This window comes from Garra rufa, chromosome 10, assembly GCF_049309525.1.
Source record: "Garra rufa chromosome 10, GarRuf1.0, whole genome shotgun sequence".
Taxonomy (NCBI): Eukaryota; Metazoa; Chordata; class Actinopteri; order Cypriniformes; family Cyprinidae; genus Garra; species Garra rufa.
In genome coordinates, this window is record NC_133370.1 from 29,190,030 (window position 1) to 29,210,068 (window position 20,039).

Below are 20,039 nucleotides of genomic sequence, written 5' to 3' on the forward strand. Positions count from 1 at the left end.
AAAAAAATCTGATGTTTAGGCAAAATAAGAAAAATGTATACATCTTTATTCCATTCAAAAGTTTACACCCCTGGCTCTTAATGCATGTTTTTTTCCTTCTAAAGCATCAGTGAGTGTTTGAACTTTCTGTAATAGTTGCATATGAGTCAGTTGTTCTCAGTGTGAAAAGATGCATCTCAAAATCATACAGTCATTGTTGGAAAGGGTTCAAATACACACACACACACACACACACACACACACACACACACACACACACAAAAAGAATTTGTGGGACGTGAAGGATTTTTCTGAAGAACAGCGGGCAGTTTAACTGTTCAGGACAAACAAGGAACTCATGAACAACTATCACTAAACAAAAAAAGTGTATCAATCAAAAATCAAGTGTACTTTTGAACAGGGTCATTTTTATAAATTCAACTATTATTTTCTCTTGTGGACTATATGTGGACATTTACATGTGTGAAGTGTCTTAAACTCCATCTCTGCATGTTGTTGTGAGTTTGGGTTTATTATAACATTAATCTGAGAATGCAACTTGTGCCATTTCATCAGATTTGTAAGGTAAATCATTTAGAAACCTACGCAAACACAGGAGAATACATTAGTATCTTTCTCAGTATGCTAACTGTTCATTGCAATTTCAAAATAAAAGTTTAAACGAGTTTACACGTTTTGATGTCCACATATTCAAGAAATTATAGTAGCTGTAGCATTTTTGTATGTTTTGTACAATATTAAACAAGGATTAGATCGCATAGTAAAGTGTAAAAACAATCGTCATCGTTAGGGCTGGGCGATATGGCAAAAAAAATTATCACGATCATTTTTTTTTCATATCAGTCGATATCGATAATTAACACGATAAATGTCAAATCTTTATATCTATCAATTTTAAAGGCAGACTTTTACTCCTGAATGAAAGAAAAACCAGTTAATAATTTATGGTTTATTGTCAGAACATGACAAATACTTTCCAAACAATGATCAATTGAGGTAGAATACAGATTAGAATATTACTAGTAAAATCAACATCAATAGAATACAATATTATTAATATTAATAGAATATATAAAACTAATATATAAAATATAATATAATATAATATAATATAATATAATATATATATATATATATATATATATATATATATATATATATATATATATATATATATATATATATATATATATAAGAACTGTAATATGATACAACACTTGTAACATGGCTCTGACTGTAAATGCAGAGTTAAAGTGATTTTTAAGTATATTTATCATTCAACAAAATAAGAATAAATAAATCTTTTCAGCGTGCCAATTGCTTTGTGCAGCTGATTTAACACATTTTTGTAAAATGTTTTAGCTGTCTGACAATATAAATAAAAAGAAATAATGGCTCAGGGCTCTATGCTCACTTTTCAAAACTCTGATTAAAAAAAAAATATATATATATATATATATATATATAGCCTTCCTATTACGAGGTGATATTTGACTCCTCAAAGTGATTTACAGGGGAATTTTGTTTTTTACCTTTGTTCTTACCCTTTCATATGTTTAATGAGGCTCAGAGGTGAAATGAATGCAATCAAAATCATAAATTCATGTTGAGATTAATGTGTTTAATATAAAATTATGACTACAGAAATATTAAAGATTTAAATAACTGAACAGATCTGCCAGCAGATGGCGGCAAGACATCGTTCATTTGATTCGTTCGAACGGATGGTTTCAGACGGATCTGTCTTTATGAATGGGAAATTGAATCATTTCACTAGATTCCTTTAAAAACATACGTTTCATTCATAAACGAAACACCACTGTGTTTGAATGGAGATGCGCAAAGTTTTGACTTGTTTCAGACTACTTTGGACGACGAAATAGAGCAAAATCAGGCAATAGTGTTGTAGTCAGTCAATGTAAGTCACTTAATAATAACTTCTTGTTTATTTAACTGCTGTATTAGATCAATATCTCATTGTCACAAGGAGGGTCAGAGAACGTTCGGATCCATTTGCAGCATTTATTAGATGACACAAAACAAACAAACACAAAGGGGCAGGCAGAAATCGTCGTCAAAAACACAGGCAGAAAGGTCGGGGCTGGCAGCGAGAATCAAACACGGGGAGGAGTCCAGGAATCAAAACACAGGGAAAACAAACACGGAAAGAAACGCTCGGAAATAAAGACCATACGGAACAATAAGACTTCGCCAGGTGGCTGTGTGTGTGAGAAGCTTAAATGCAGTCAGTGTGATAAGGTGCAGCTGTGAGCGGTAATCAGTGCAGTGAGAAACAAGGAGCAGGTGAATGCAGTGATTAGTGCAGTGGCTTGTGGGGAATGAAGTCCATGATGTGTAGTGCAAGAGTTAATGATGACAAGACGACCAATACGTGACACTCATTTACAAACTCCCTTAAAAATTATTAAAAGTTGTCACTTATCTTAATTCGCGATATCACAAAGCTCTATTATAAACAATTACAATCTTTACTGCACAATCAGTCTCTTATTTACACTCTCTCTACACTTTGTTCATGAAAGGATTGGTGAGATATGTCTGTGATACATTACTCAACGTTGCAAAAACGTGTAGAAACCTTTGAAGCTCCGCTGAGCGCAAACACAAATATGCTGATGGGGTCAGTCGCACATGGTGCTCCTAAATATTTTTTTACAGTCGCACGTACTAATTTTTAGTCACAAATGCGAGTGAAATGGTCGCACTGTAGAGCCCTGTGGCTGTAAACTAAATACTGCGTGTAGCATCCGGAAGTGCAGGCTGCAAAATGCCTGCGCAGTGCGTAAACATTATCGAGCGCTTATCGAACTGTCATTATCGTTTTATCGAAGAAAAAAAAAAAAAAAAACTATATCGTGATAATTATCGTTATTGAATTATCGCCCAGCCCTAGTCATCGTCATTTGTTAAAATGCATAATTTACATTAGCTCTATTGTATATTGTTTATTATGTCCAATAAAACCATATGACTACTTGCTTTTGATACTTTATTTGAACTAAATATTATTGCCTATTATTGTTCACTTATGTCTGTTTTTATTACAAAAAAAATTATTACTTGATTAATCGTCAGAATAATCGACTAATCATTAGTGACAGCCCTACTTTAAATGCCAAAGAAAGATTTTTTGTAATTTATTTGAGTTTCTAAAAGATTTAAAGGGATAGTTCCCAAAAATGAAATTTCTGTCATTAATTACTCACCATCATGTCGTTGCAAACCCGTAAGACCTTTGTTCATCTTCAGAATACAAATTTAGCTACAAATTAAGCTACTGAAGCTAGGAGAATACTTTTTGTGCCCAAAGAAAAACAAAAATAATGACTTTATTTCTTCTACAATACAAAGTATTCTATTTTAACAATGTTCTTACTACCTTTCTGGGCCTTGAACGTGATAGTTGCATTGCTGTCTATGCAGGGTCAGAAAGCTTTTGAAAAAATTAATTAGTTTGAGAAATTAATGGCAAAATTTTGGGCTAAACTAGCCCATTAATAAAGATGAAATGGATATTAAAATATTAACAGAGAGCTAGATTACAACAATTTACTTTCCCTTTTTTTTGAAACGGTATGTGACGATGCTATAACATAGCATATTAGCATATCAACAGTTACACAACATGAATATGAAACAAACTAGCTAGCTAGCTAACTAAAAGAAAAAGTCCCTTATAACAGACTACACCCATCTGTTTTGCACTTGAAATGTTATCAGTAATCTTTATCGCTAATGCTAATTTAGAGAATGCTGTGTAGCGACACCTTAAAATCTTAATAATTGACTACTTAATGACTACTTAATAATAAGTGCAAATAACAAAGGGCACTTATATAAACATACATTAAATTATACATTAAGAGAGAGAAAAAATAGCTAACAAGGTAGTGAAAAAGTCTGTAAAAAGGGTCCATTGTACTGTAGACAATCTTTAGACGATGTCTGTCCCTGCATCCTGCACTCCATTGTTGTGTAGATCACACTTTTATTTGCCATTGAGCTCCACATTGATTTCACATGTATGAATAGGATTGCTGTAATCTTAGAGCTGCTTTGAGTCTAGCACTACTTTTATGTTTTCTTTTGAATCTTAAAACTCCCTTTGTAGATATTACTTCCTCTTGCTTATGAGCTGCAGTCTCTATTTTCTGCTGTGTTTGTGCTCTCTCGCATCTCTCTCTCTCTCTCTCTTTCTCGACTTCTCTCTTTCCCTCTGTTGGGAACAGGTAATTACTTTTATTGGCAACAACAGTTGAATTCACCTTGACCTCAGTGTGTGGTACGTAGCCACAAAGCTTTCTCCTGCTTTTAAACACACATTAACCGAATTAGAGAGAAGTGTACCCCTGTGCCTATTTTAAACTTCACACTCAGGAAGCTAAAACTGAAGCTGAAAAGTGTCAACGGCTCCAGCACTAAAGGCAAAACATGTACTGCAATAGTGTCTTTTAATCTGCTCTATAATTCAAACCAAAAGGCAACACGAAGAATGGCCAAGGCCAAGTGTTAGGATCATGGCTATTGTATGAATGCTTAGAGATGTACTTTAGATTTGATCTGATCGTCATATAAAGGCTGCTGTGGTCTGGTATGGACGACCCTGTTACTTTCATAAGCCGGTCCTCAGAGTGATTGGTGAGATCAATGATGTTGAGTGTACCGTTACAGATGTAATTTATGTGCAGAGATACTGAAACTAGAGGTGGCTCTTCAGATGGATGCAGCTGAAAGAGCAAAGCGTCATGGACGGTATTTTTTAAATTGGGATTTTGGAGGTGGGGGAACCGTAAGATTTTGTAATGAACTTGAGTGAGCTATTTTTTCTTACTAAATGGAGCCAAAATGTGTGTAGTGTATCAGGCCAAAACTAGACTGGATCAAACATACAAAATAGAATGGATAGGTAAATTAACTGCTTACCTTTTTCTTTGCTTTCAAATGTGGTGAAACCACTCTGGCCCAGTTTCAGTTTTACTCTTCAGTACTTAGATCTGCAAAACAAAATATAAATATCACTCTATGAGGGACTAGTTGTCATTAATAAGCCAGTTTTTGTATTCACACATAAATTGAGTCTCAGTTACAAAAACTAAAGTAAAAAAAAAAATTATGAACACAATTAATAAAACGACAGAAGTGTAAAATGTAACACTAGATTTTTTTCTATAAATTGTATTTATTTAAAAACATTTTTTTTATTTATTAGTGCTATCAAATGTTAAATTATGATTAATTGCATCCAAAATATAATTTTTTTTACATAATAGGTGTATATTTATTATTACACACACACACATATATATACATATATATATATATAATATGTATATGTGTATACAAATAAATACACACATGCATAGATATATTTAAGAAAAATGGTATGAAAATGGTATTAAATATATTTATATATAATATTATTTATATGAATAAAAATGTATACATGTAAATGTGTGTAAAGATTTTCCAAATATATACTGTATATGTGTGCATTTACATAATAAATATACACAGTACACACATATATTACGTAAACAAAAACTTATTTTAGATGCGATTAATCGCAATTAATATTTTGACACCACTATTATTTAATTAACAGTGTACATTAATCAACATTCATGAATGTACCCAAGTGTGCCGTCCCTATGCAAGATAATTTATTACAGTATTTATTAATCTTTGTTAATGTTAGTTAATGAAAATACAGTCATTTATTGTAAGTTCATGTTAATTCACAGTGCACTGACTAATATTAAAAAGCACAACTTTTGATTTTAATAATGCATTAGTAAATGTTGAAATTAACTAATGTTAACTAATGAACGTCATGTCTTACTATAATATAAATTTAAATTTTAAATTGTGACAACTCCCATATAATTTATGGAAAATACCCTTGGATGATGAAAACAGTTCAAATTTTCTATTAAAATACGCCTTCAGTATATAGTTAAATCTCGTCAGAATGCTTAACAGTGGTTTTATTTTCTTTAGATCTTTACTCTCAGTTTGGACAGAATTTACAGAAATTATTCATATTAGGGAAATTTAACTTACAAAAGCTAGTGATGAGAGGGACTTTTTCTAAAGGAAACGTGTGGCATGTGTTAAAATGACATTTAAAAACAGCCGTTAATCTTTTGGTTGAAATCTGCCTGACTTTTCGCCATCAAAACATTCCCACTGACTGACAACACTTTTGAAAGCCTCATAGCTGCTTGAAGTGACAAAATATGATACTGTTATCCATCTGAGCATCTCTGAACGTGGAGATCTGTTCCTCTCTAAAAGACATAACAATAATAACAGCCTACAAAAAAAAAAACAACTGAATCAATGAGATGTTAAAATACCCAGAGCATTCATCACCCAGACTGTCTGTCCGCACACAGGTTCTCTCATATCTTACCATCTCCTCCTTCTTCCAACCCAAACCATGTGTTTCTTGGCCATTAAATAAAAGCCACATTTATTAACCCAAAATGGCGGAGTGCTGAGCGCTCAAGCGCTCTGTATTAACGTTTATTTATTTTAATGCAGCAGTAAGATGAAGTAGCGTGTGCCAGCGATGCTAGATAAAGCCGACTACAGGCATACACTCACCGAACACTAAAAATATACACACTTCTCATATTTCTGGACTACGCTCAAAGACGCTACTTGTGAAAGTGCCCGCTTTGACTCACAGAGCCAGCAATGTTTGCCAAACAACTGTTGGTTTTTGTTTAAACCTGATAAGACTGATGTTTAACATCACATTCGGTCCGCTGAAAATGTGTTTTAGAAAATGCAAAGCAGCAGGAAGAGCATTTGATATTCATACTATAATATCAGCGCACATACAATATGTTATTTGTTTATTTCTAGCACAGAATGTATATATACATTCTATATAGTCTCTGATGAAGGGGGTTGTCAGATTTCTGTGTGGGTTTATATAGAGGTGCTGGTATCTATCCACCACCCCTCTCCCCCCAGATGTTGCAGAGCTCTTGTGGGACCAGGAGAAAGCTGTGCATTTTAAACATGCATAAACTAACCTTGTGCTCTCTCCTGGGACTGAAGAGGCCCGTTCTTACATGTGTTTCCTGGCGTATTTTAGATACAGAATTTTTTTTTTCTCTTGAGCCAAACCCATGTTCATATACAAAATATTTCAACAGAGCTTAAATACTATTTCTAGCATTGTTTTTCTCAATATATGCATTATTCAGATCTTCCTGAATTGCATATTCATGCATGCATGGATGCCTTAAGGATGCAGCATGCCGGACAGGGAGTGGTCGCTCGTGGACCGCGGCAGTATGCTTTGATCCCGTTCGGTTTGTAAGACGTGCCGGGTCAGATGAGGCTTCACACGCCCTTGTGTCCCCTCTATTAAACAAAGTAAAAACCTCCTTCAGAATGCTTGACCTTGATGCTAGCACAAGACACACAAGCCCTTCTGCATTTATCCAGAAGCTCTCAACAGTAATCGGCAGCTCAGCGGGTCCGAGGTTGTTTTGGGGGCCCGGCCAAAGAATGTTGCATTCAAATGATCACCGCCCCTGGGTCCCAAAGGTATTCATTACAGGCTGAATTGCTTTTCGTTGCCTCTCGCATTCAATCCCAGCCTAGATGGCAAATGAAAAGCCGGTTGAAAAAAAAGCAATAGGGCACCTTATTAAGTTTAACTACTGTAGCATTTAACCTGACATCTTCATTATTCAAAATTACGTTATGAAAAAGCTGCCTCATCTGCGGGCGCAGGTTATCGTTGTTTACGCTTCCTTTTGCTGTTCTTTGGCAATTTAATTGGTGGAAGGGCATGACAACATGTTGGAGCACTCCTCGTGCCGCATGGAGCTCTGGGTAATGATCCACAGCCAATCCTGGAGTGATCATTTAAATGGAGTAGGTTTATTTCTGAAAGTCAATTTCTGCAAAGGCAAATACCTTAAAGTGCTGCCCAGAAAAAAACCTTTTGAAGAGTTGCACTGTTAATGCCTAAGAAAAAAGACACTCGTTTAACGCTCATTGACAGTTTTGCCCTGATATTGAATGTTGTCACACTCTATGGGGTAAATTGTCAAATTGAAAATGCCATTTCACCAGCAATTATAGGCTTTCGGCAAAGTTTGAATAGTAAAACAATTATGAAAGAAAACAATGCAACGAATCAGCTAATTCTGTCATTATTTACATAAGACCTTCAATTATCTTCAGAACACAAGTTAAGATATTTTTGATGAAATCCAAGAGCTTTCTGACCTTGCTTAAACAACAACACAACGGTGGTACGTTATTTTTGTTTTCTTCATGGACAAAAAGTATTTTCATAGCTTTGTAAAATTAAGGTTGAACCAGTGTTGAGAAAAGTTACTTTTAAAAGTAATCCATTACAATATTGTGTTACTCCCTTACAAAAGTAACTAATTAGTTACTTAGTTATTTTTTATGGTAAGTAATGCATTATGTTACTTTTGCGTTACTTTTTAAATCTGGGCAGGGCTTGCTTGTTTGTTTTTAATATAAAAAGTTCAATTTTCAGCAAACGTAAAAGCCCTTTCAATCAATAAATGGGGGAAAAAGTAACTGGCGTTATTTATTTGAAAAGGTAACTGTTGTTTTCTTGTAAATCAAAAAGTAGTGTGTTTTCTTTTTTATTTTAAAAATACTTTACTAGTTACTTTAAAAAAGTAATCTGATTACATAACTCGCATTACTTATAATGCGTTACCCCCAACACTGGATGTCACATGGACTATTTTAACGATGTGCTTTCTACCTTTCTGGGCCTTGAACATTTTAGTTGCATCGCTGTCTATGCAGGGTCAGAAAGCTCTCAAATTTCATCAAAAATATCTTAATTTGTGTTTTGAAGATGAACAAAGGTCTTGCAGGTTTAGAACGACATGAAGGTGAGTAATTAATGACAGAATGTTTATTTTAGGGTGAACAATCCCTTTAAAATCGCCTAAATGCAATTTTAGAAGATACAATTCACAAGAGAATTATTATTATTAATAGTAATAAATAAAAAATGTATTATTATTAAGATAATTCTGAAAAATGAAGAGTAAATGTATTTTTCAATTTTTACATTTTTTCTCTTTTATTTATCATGTTTATAAATATATTACTCCAATTATTAAAAATTGAAGAGAGTTTTGAACTAGTTGTTTGAAACTAACATACAAAACCACAGCCACAGATGAAAACACTGATTTAAAACCATAGAGTTACTCCGATATAGCTTTTTATCAGAAAGCATCTTATAAATTTGTTTTAATGCATTTCGTTTCATAATGATGGGGCGTATCTCTTATCTCGCCATGCACGTTTTCTCATCCACCTCGTATCTCAGTATGCGCGCACTTCTTTCATAATGACGAGCTGATTTACGCCTGTCAAGATGGAAGGCTTATAAACAATCTACATCTCCATTGTGAGGCTGCAGTAATTTAATGCGTAATTTCTGCTGCTGAAGCATTTCTGCCACTCACTCACTACACTACGTTCAAAACACAAGAGCTCTCCTCATATCTTTCCACACTCTCTTTCGCATTTTTTCCTTATTGTCAGTGTAAACCACATCAGATACATGACTATTCCCCCGGTTTATTCCTCTCTCCCCCCTCCGCTGTGAAGCTTTGATTGACTGCTGACTGTGAAGTCGCCCATAGACAATGATTCCATACAGCCATCATGACCATCATCAGTAATTGATAGTAGATTTAAATGACTCTCCTGCTCATTTGCCATTCATCTCCCACCAGTCCCATTACCCTTGTGCTATTTGACAGGCAATCACCTCCCTGAGAGATTTGTTGTCCAGTTGAAATGATGTCACGTTGTGGATCTCAAAACCTGTCGGTTTTTTTTTTTTTTTCCAATTCCCTTCCTATGCTTGCAATGCGAACGAGGGGAAACTATGTGTCATCCTAAGTCCTGATTTACACAGAAATAGTAGTTTTCTTCAATGTTTCGCTTATTGCTAAATGAAAAGCTGGGCTTTTCAAGCAAAACCACACACCATACATAGAGATCTGAATGTAACTGGATTATGAATAGTAAACACAGAACTGAATGCACAGATATTGTGTGGGTAATTTCCCACAACCCTGACTCAATATATATAACGTTCATTTACTTCATTTCATATTATGTGATTCAAATCAGAACTTTCTGACACTGGAGGTTTTTTCATTTTCAAGATGATACAAAAATATTTGATTACCAGCTCCAGATAGAAAAAAATGAAACCTGTTTAAACATTTCTGTTTTTTGAATATATGTCATTTTAGAGGCTGCAATTGGAAGAATCTGACTCATTGCACATATCCCTTCAGAAAATGTATTTATTCAGATTAGCTGGAACATTTTCGCAGTTTCTAGTTAAATAAGTAGATCTGCTTTAGACGACACCATGTTTTGATATGTTTGGCCTGATCTAAAGTCGACGAAAACACACAGATGTAGGAAATGTTTGCAATGCTCTTAATTTTTGTGCATTTCAGAGCCACACACCACAGCACAGGGTTATTTATTTCCTGTGTTCTCTTTCTTGGCTGCCTGTTTACGCATCTCAGTGTCACAAAAAAAGAAAAGTGTAAAAAAAAGAACGACAGGATACTAAGAAACGTCACGTATATAACCGTTAGAGCACATAAACATAATTGCACCTCGACTTGGGCTTACAAAACCGTTCCTGCTCTTATTTATTTGTCTAATTTTCACCTGAATGTAATAATTTCCTTTTCCTCCTCTTCTTTCGACGATAATTACACGAATAAGTACACTGCTCGCATGTATCAACAGCAATGTAAGCTGCCGCAAACAGTCGTCTTGTTTTATGTGATTTATTTTTTTTAATTTGGCAGTAAAATCATTCCTCTAAGGGCCTTACTGTATGAATTATGCCAGCATATTTCCCGCAAACAAACGCAGACATCTGTGAGGCACAACACAATCAAATATGCAAATGAGCATGATACATTGGCTTTTAGAGGCAGAAGTAGGAAGCTCATTAAAACGATTATTGCAATCCTTAAAAGTAACAGTTGGACCGTTATTTGAGTTGAGTTTGAATTTGGAACCAATTTCATACCTAATTGCCTGTAGTTGGCTGTCTGACAGGTTCATTTAGTTTGCTGCAAATAAAAGCTATGTATTAGAGATAATAAAGCAGCAGAAAAGAGGAGCCCCTTTGAAGGTAAAAAGAAGAGTCGAATCAGAGGCCGAGGCATATTTGTGGTTAGCGTTTCGCGAAGCGTTCGCCACAACGTGTGCGGATAATAAACTCTCTGCCTTCTGATAACTGTATATATTTTTCTACAGTATGTTACTCCAAGGGAGTGTTTACAGAATAATTTATGATTTTGCTTGGATTTGTACAGCCTTTCATCTCCTTATCTGCTTTACATCTTTTTCATCACAGTCTAAACTGACAGGGGCTGGAGGAGGCAGCGTGCGGGAGGCGCTGTTTTAAAGCAGCCAAAGCAAACTTCACAGCCAAGCGCAAGTGACTGTTCAGCCTCATAAAAGCAGCCTTTTGTTATAGTCTAATGAGATTGATTGACCATTTGCATATAATTTTACTTCCTCAAAGGCTCAAATAGTAGGAATGAATCACTGTAATGTGCAGCTCACTTTGATCTACTTTATTCAGCATTTCATTTGCTGCGTATATAGTTGTGATTAGTCTTTTTTCTGTTATTGATACAGCGTGAATCATGGCCGTCGCTGGATCGCCGAATATAGAACATCAAAGAATGTTGGTTTTCAACAAGATTTTTCTGTTCGTGCCGTAACCCGTCTCATTCTCTTATTTATAAGTATCAAATGGACAGTCTGTCCTTGTTCTAGCCTACGGTTCACCCCCCATTGTGCGGTATTTCAAACTAACTGTTTGGAAAGCCTTTTCATGCTGCCTTTGGAGACACTCTGACAAGAATGCTCATTGCATTTCACCATCTATTCACTCGCGTTTTCGTTTTAAAGTTGAAATGTGCTTTTTGTGTTGGGAGGTTTTCATTTATACTAGATTCTATTGTATTTACCTCTGATAATAGATGAGACGTGTTCATCATCACTAATGACTAGTCAGTCAGAAATGAATCATCTTTTGAAAGCAGACCGTTTTGTCATGCAGCCACACTTATGTAATCAGCCGATCGGTGTTCTGACGGGTCACGTAACCTTTGTGTCTCTTTTCATCCCAGCAGTCCTACCCAGTGCCCAGTCTTGGGGACGAAGACTACAACATCCCACCCATCACCCCCCCAACCCTCCCTGAACACATGCTGGCACACTTGCCCGAGTCTGAGTCCGGAACGTATCATCCCCTGTGCCCCCCTGTGTCCCAGAACGGACTGCACCCCTTTCACCTGCAAGGAATGGACCTACCGAGCATGTCGGTCCCCAACATGTTGGGTCAAGATGGCGGCCTGCTCACCAACTCCCTCTCAGTGGTGAGTACTGGCGCTCTGTCTAAAACCTGAGGCTAATGGAAAGTCATTTCCAACTAATTATGGGATAACGTTTAAAGTAAGTAGTAGTCAAATTGTGAGATATAATGCATCAAAATCACAATTATAATATGACACTCAATTATAAAATACATACAGTTGAAGTCAAGTTTACATACACCTTGAAGAATCTGCAAAATGTTAATTATTTAAATAAGAGGGATCACACAGAAAGCATTTTATTTTATATTTAGTACTGACCTGAATAAGATATTTCACACAAAAGACATTTACATATAGTCCACACGAGAAAAAAAAGAGTTGAATTTATAAAAAATGACCCCGTTCAAAAGTTTACATACACTTGATTCTTAATACTCTGTATTTACCTGAATGATCCACAGCTGTGTGTTTTTTTTAGTGATAGTTGTTAATGAGTCCCTTGTTTGATTTTTCTGCATTTTTGTGTATTTGAACCCTTTCCAAGAATGACTGTATGATTTCATACTCATATGCAGCTATTACAAAAGGTTCAAATACTCAAATACTTCAAAATACACAATGCATTAAAAGCCAGGGGTGTAAACTTTTGAACAGAGTAAAGATGTGTATATTTTTCTTATTTTGCCTAAATATCATATTTTTCTCATTCAGTACTACCCTTCAGAAGCTACAGAAGATAGTTACATTTTTCCCAGAAGACAAAATGTAAGTTAAATTTACCCTGATCTTCAAAAATTTCAAAAGTTTTCACCCCCCAGCTCTTAATGCATCATGTTTCCTTCTGAAGCATCAGTGAGCATTTGGACCTTATGTAATAGCTGCATATGAGCCCCTCAGTTGTCCTCAGTGTGAAAAGATGGATCTCAATTTTTATAAATTCATATAAATATAATTTTCTTTTGTAGACTTTATGTAAACATCTTTTTTTGTGAAATATCTTATTCAGGTCAATAATAAATAAAAAAAATAGCATGCATTTTATATGATCCCTCTTATTTTGGTAAAATAATTTACATTCTGCAGATTCTGCAAGATGCATGTAATCTTTTGACTTCAACTGTACATGCAGTTGAGAGATATTTAGTCACAAGATAAAATCACATTGTAATTTATAAAGATATTTGTAATTTGTGAGTGAAAAAAAAAATGTTACAGAAAGAAATGTGCTTCCATATAATCTATAATTTAGTATGAAAAATGACCAAAAACATCTTTCTTTCTGTGTGGAAGAAAGTTCGCTGTAAGATGCACATGCTCTCCTTTGAGATGTCACTAATGCATTTCGCATGACGGAATTACGCAACACCGAAGTCGTTTCAGTGCCCAAACAATGATTTAATTGACACAAATGAAACACCTCAACAGAGATTATAAGAGGTTGGAGCGGCATATAGAATGATTGAGATAGCACCCAGCAAATGAGAGCTAATGTGATTTAACGCACAGTGAAACAATGCCAAATTCCCCATTGGATTAAGTTAATTAAATATAATTTAGCATCGAGGCACTCCTCCTAATGCATTCTGCTTGCCATGTAGCTGTACTAGATAGTACAGTACATTAAGGAAATGTAGATGCATTTTAAAAACTTTTGGAATCTTAGAAAAAAAATTATTAGATGTTAAATGTTACAATTGAATCTTTGAAAAAATTAATGGTAATACTTTACAACAAGATTCATTAGTTAACATGAATAAGAATGAGCAAAAATGCATTATTTAATCTTAGTTAATGTTATTTTGTAGCATTTACTAATGCATTATTAAAATCACAAGTTGTTCATTAACATTAGTTAATGCACTGTGAACTAACAATGAACTGTAAATATTGTATTGTTCATTGTTTGTTTATCTTAGTTAATGCATTAACTGTTAACAAATGACACCTTATTGTAAAGTTTTACCAAATAAGCTACTCATTACTTCAAATGAATACTTTATCCTTCTCTTAGCTTTTAAAAAAATGTTGATATTGATCAAAAATATCTACAAATCGCAGCTACTTCTGGAGAAATGAAACCTAACCCTTACATTTTGGTTAGTTGCAAGAAACCTCATAAGGTGATTATGAGACATGTGAAGTTCTGGTGAGCTGTGACTAACTGTGGTTGAAGACGAATGCGAGATGTGCAATCTGACGCTAGAGTCAAACTGAAACTTCTCCCCTTCATCTCTCACCTATTGTTTTCCACATACTCCATGTTTGGGGACAGACCTAAATATTGAGCGTTATTTTTGTGTGTGATGAACCCTGCTTAATTAAACTTTTTATCGTGACCTTTGTCAATTATATAAGCACAAACAATGTATCTTTCATCGGAAATGAGCGTGCGAAGGCGAAACGACGACCAAAGAGAAATAATGCGATACACAATATTTTCAATCCCTTTGTTGCTCTTTTGGGAAAATGCACCTTCATAGTGCCCCTCTTAAACTTACATCAAAAAGATTTTTAAAGACTAACATGCACATGGCTGGCTAAAACACACACACACACACACACACACACACACACACACAGAGTGACATGCACACTGAAAGATATTGAGATTCACAAAGGCATTTGTTCTTTTCACCTTAATGTTCTCAGTGCTTGGAGAACATCCATTTAGAGCGGCTATGAATTATGGTTGCCAGGCAACGGGACAGAGAGCTTGTAGCTGCAGTGGAGAATGAAAGAGCTAGCTGATGGAATTAATTTTCTCTCGGCATTAGCCTGTTGGAGCTGCCTTCTCTGGTGGAACAGAGAGTGCATTTATGTGCCTCTTACATTTTGCATTCATTTTATAGGTCTCAGAGCTTGCATTGTTTAGCCAGCAGAGATAGTTGAGTGAAATGTGCTGCACCTTAAAAAGTATTAGATTAAAAGGGAAAATTATCTCATAAGGTTTCGCCGTCCCTGCTCGATCCATTAAAAAGAATGAAAGTAAATGCCGCACAATGGCTAAATGGATCCCCTCGTTCGGAGAAACGGCGAAGGCTTCGTTTTAAACATATAATGTGGGAGATGAGATCTCATCGGGCCGTTCTGATGAGCTCGGTGATTCGCGTAAAACGCGACGAATTTATTGGAAACGCTCAGGTAAGGTTTGCTTTCCAGAAAGCCACATGTCCGCTTAAATAAGCACAAGTTGATGTGTGTAAAATGTGCAAATCTAAACAGAGCTGACAGCGGAGGAGAGAGAGAGAGAGAGGGCGTGAGCGGTAAAAAGCAGCGAGATCGTCCATCATCAGCGCAAAAGCCACTAAATCCTCATCCAGCAGTGGCCTAAATAAAAAAAAGGAACAGTAATGGACATAAATCTCCATTTATTGTAAATTTGCAGCAAAGCCTACAGTTTGCAGCACTTTGCAAAACTGGCACATTGGAGACCTTGAAAGTGCAGCCTGACAAGCCACTTCTATTAGGCTGCTTTTGCATAGATCATTTACAGTCAAGTTTAATAAGAGACAGGTATTTGCGTGCGCTCGTGTAAAATTCGAGCAAAAGCAATTAAACTCTGGCATGTCCAAATGACAGATGGCGTAATACGGCTTTAAGCTTTTATACTCCAAATTACCTCACTTCTCATATGTACTCCTGCATGTCATAAATATTGGGTGTTTTCCTTCGTGTAGACTCTGACAAGCTATTATTGCCTTAAAAATAACATCGATTTTGAAGCGGATTAACTGGAGAGCGAAGAAATTAATAGCCGAGATTATGGCAGAATATATTTCAAATGATCAAAAGGGTAAACAAAAAGACAGTATGTCTTTTAGCTTATAAAGATCTACAGTAACACAAGGACATGAAATACACCCTCATTACTCTGCCTGAAAAAGTCCTTATCATTGGGCTGTGGTTTTATTACCCTGAGCAAACAATTGGCTCTGATCTAGTCCAGCACTTAAGCTATTTATACCTTTTTAATGGAAACAGAAGGACATGAAAGTGCCCCTGAAGTGACAGCTGGAGTAAAGTAGACATTATTTTCCTCCCTTTAAAATGTCATTGGACTCTATAGAAAGCTGGGCTTCTCTCTGCCCTTTCATACGTCTCTGTCGCGCGCTATAGGAAGATAAGCATGCAAATAGTCTCCTACTGTACGTGTGATTACAATTTGCCCTGTGATTTAAAGGAAATTGATATCAAATGAGTATGACCTCCTTTGCAGCACGGGTCAGTGGATCTGATGAAAAAACAGCCAGCCCAGGCAGCCATTTGTTATTTAAAACTTAAAAAGTGCAGAACAGGCAACCTTTAGGGCTTTTGTCTGTGACCTCGTCACGTGACCTCTATTCATCCCCAGCAAGCCTTTGTCCTCTGTGTAGTGGAGATTAATGGTGAGCTCAGATGATAAATACCATCACAACCTCGCTCTGACAAACACGATTCAACTTTTTCTCAGCTGCCGTGTTGATTCCGTTTGCCGCAAACTTTTACTCGTCGGGAAATTTCGCTAGTTATTTGATTTCGCTCTTAGTTACTGCTAGAATGCTTGTCCTGCCGTTTAAGTTTTGTTTTACAAAGAAATAGAGAGCTGACCTTTATCAGCATGCGTGGTTTTAAGTTGAAACATACTGACCACATTGTCTTCTTACCCACACAAGGTGGGTATTGTCTGGTTAAATAGCGGAAAAGTCCCCCTCGAGAAAATACAGATGTTTCATAAGAAATCGAGTGGGAAGTGGTATAATACTGAAAACACCACGTATTAATGAGGTGTGTATGAAGGTGAACGCATTTCGCTGAAAAATGAAACTTCCTCCTATCCATTAACATTGTGATGGTTAAACCCCCTGAAAAGTTGAACAGTTTTCCACTGCAATCTTTTTTTCCAGCCATTTCATGAGAACTTGACATTTTCACTAGTGTCAGTTTATGATTAGTCAGTTAACCGCTAAAACCGCACGGATTGGAGAATTTCCTCGCTATTGCTGTGTAATGTTGTCAAGTCATTAGTCTTGCACATCCAATGAACTGCTTGCGGATATGCGCTGAATTCTCGTAAATTACGTGACACAAAAACACTTGCTTTTATTTAACTGACTAATCAAATTAAACCTTTCATGTGTCTTATTGTTGGCTGAAAACTGAAGCAGAAATTCTAATATAAAACTGACTTTAGCACCTTTCAAAAATGCATTGCATATTGTGTGCATGGCACAACATGTAATGCATTTTTAAATATTACCCACTACTTTTCCCTGTGACTGTCAGCGTCTGACAGTATGAAATATGTGAAATCTTTGCATTAGCATTATTCAGTGCTCTCACAGGCTCTCTTCAAAATAAGAGATGTTAGAAAGCAATTTCAGTGTGTTTTGAGTAATGAGGGTCCGGAGTGTCTGAAGTGTTTATGCGGGGAGGGAGACACAGAGTCACCTGTCCTTCAGAGAAATGCCCGTGGCCTCTAACCCCAAAGCTCCACCTGTCGGGGGCATTGTGTTGCATACAATGGTGGGCGTGGGGTACATTTCAGGTCACCTGTTGCTTCAGACAGTATCAGGTGACGGACTACAGCTACAGAGCTTGTCCTTGTCGGAAGTGATTTATCCCCCAGATACAGTTTACAAAAGCCATGTTTCTACACCCTGCTACAGACCAGCATTCACAGCAGCAGGATGGTGAAAAACCAAACCTGTAAGAGTGAAATATGGATGGAGATATTAGTGCTAGTTAACACTGTTATTATGCTTGTATGTATAGGTGGAGCTTTAGGGGATTTCTATTTTAAGAGTTCCGTTCAACCGACTAAGACTAGTATCTTTTACTTTTTAAATGAATGAAACGTTGATTACCACAAAATATTAAAAATAATTATTTCAATTTGTTATAATCTTCAGAATCATTTAAAAAGGATTAAAGTGAGTCACTTACATTGAAAGTGAATAGTGCCAATTTGTATATCTAAAAATACTCGATAATTTTAATAGTATATGCACAAGGAAATAACTGTATGATTTTAATGTGAGGAAATTACAATTTACTAATCGAATAGTTATAATTTTACAACTTCATTACCATGAGCATTTCATAAACCCTAAAATGTGACCCTAGACCACAAAACCAGTCATAAGTAGCACATGTATATTTGTAGCAATAGCCAACAACACATCGTATGGGTCAAAATGACTGATTTTTCTTTTATGCCAAAAATCATAAGGATATTAAGTAAAAACATGTTACATTTTGTAAATTTTCTACTGTAAATATATTATAACTTAATTTTTGATTAGTAATATGCATTGCTAAGAACTTCATTTGGACAACTTTAAATGCGATTTTCTCAGTATTTTGACTTTTTTGCACCCTCAGATTCCAGATTTTCAAATAGTTGTATCTCGACCAAATATTGTTCTATCCCAACAAACAATACATCAATGGAAAGCTTATTTATTTGGATTTCAGATGATGTATAAATTTCTATTTTAAATAAATTGACCCTTACGGATGTTTTTTGTGGTCCAGGGTCACAAATGATAATTATGATTTAAACAGCTTTACAATGAAATAACAAAAAAATAATATATCATAAGTCTATCATAACTTCCATTTTTGCTTCTCTTTTTTTTATAAAAAGTCAAGTTGATTTTGCTACAGCATTGTGCTACAAACTTTCATTCCTTTAAAGTGATAGTTCACCCAAAAATGAAAATTCTGTCATTAATTAAATAACCCTAAAGTTGTTCCAAAGACCTTCATTCATATTCAGAACTCAAAGATATTTTTTATTAAATCTGAGAGCTTTCTGACCCTGCATAGACAGCAAAGCAACTGACACGTTCAAGGTCCAGAAAGGTAGTAAGAACATCATTAAAATTGTCAAATGTAAATGCACGTCAAAGATTGACACAGAATTGTTGAATAAAGTAGCTGTTTTTGTTGTCCTTGTGCACAAAAAGCATTCTTATAGATTAATAACATTACAGTTGAACCACTGATGTCACATGGACTGTCCTTACTTCCTTTCTGGGTCTTGAATGTGTCAGTTGCATTGCTGTCTATGCAGGGTCAGAAAGCTTTTGAATTTCAAAAATATCTTAATTTATCTTGAAGATGAACGAACATCTTACAGTTTTATTACAACATGAGAGTAATTAATGACAGAATTTTCATTTTTGGGTGAACTAACCCTTTAACTTGCAACCCACAGAACAGCTTAAAGTTCAGTTTATTTTAAAGATTAATTTAGAAATCTATGTATTTTTGTTTTAAATGTTAAACTTTTTTTTTTAATTTTCCAGATGCAGCAAATGGTCAACTCAGACTCACGTTACGGTGGCCATCATCAGGTTGACACGCTCAGACCCAGGATCCAATCTGGCATGGTTCCTCAAGGTCAGCTGACCACGATCAACCAATCACAACTCAATACTCAGCTGGGTCTGAATAACAACAATGGCACCCATGGATCCCCATCTCCACCAGAGAGCAAGTCAGCCACACCCTCCCCCTCCAGCTCTGTGCATGAGGACGATGCAGATGATGCTGCCAAGGTGAGAGAGAGAGAGAGAGAGAGAGAGAGAGAGAGAGAGAGAGTGTACCATTCTATGATCTCATGAATATAAAAGCTTATCT

At 35.7% G+C, this 20,039-nt stretch overlaps 1 protein-coding gene across 3 annotated transcripts in view; it reads left to right on the plus strand.

Annotated features, from left to right (window-relative positions):
* tox (thymocyte selection-associated high mobility group box) overlaps nucleotides 1–20,039 on the plus strand; it is a 75,780-nt gene that overhangs the window by 40,410 nt on the left and 15,331 nt on the right. Inside the window, exons 4-6 of one of the 3 annotated variants that reach the window (XM_073849140.1) lie at nucleotides 12,228–12,476; nucleotides 13,128–13,181; nucleotides 19,706–19,957. In XM_073849140.1, coding sequence (XP_073705241.1) covers nucleotides 12,228–12,476; nucleotides 13,128–13,181; nucleotides 19,706–19,957 — 555 coding nt within the window. The remainder of the gene's footprint in view (nucleotides 1–12,227; nucleotides 12,477–13,127; nucleotides 13,182–19,705; nucleotides 19,958–20,039) is intronic. The other 2 variants (XM_073849141.1, XM_073849142.1) reach the window with 2 other exon arrangements.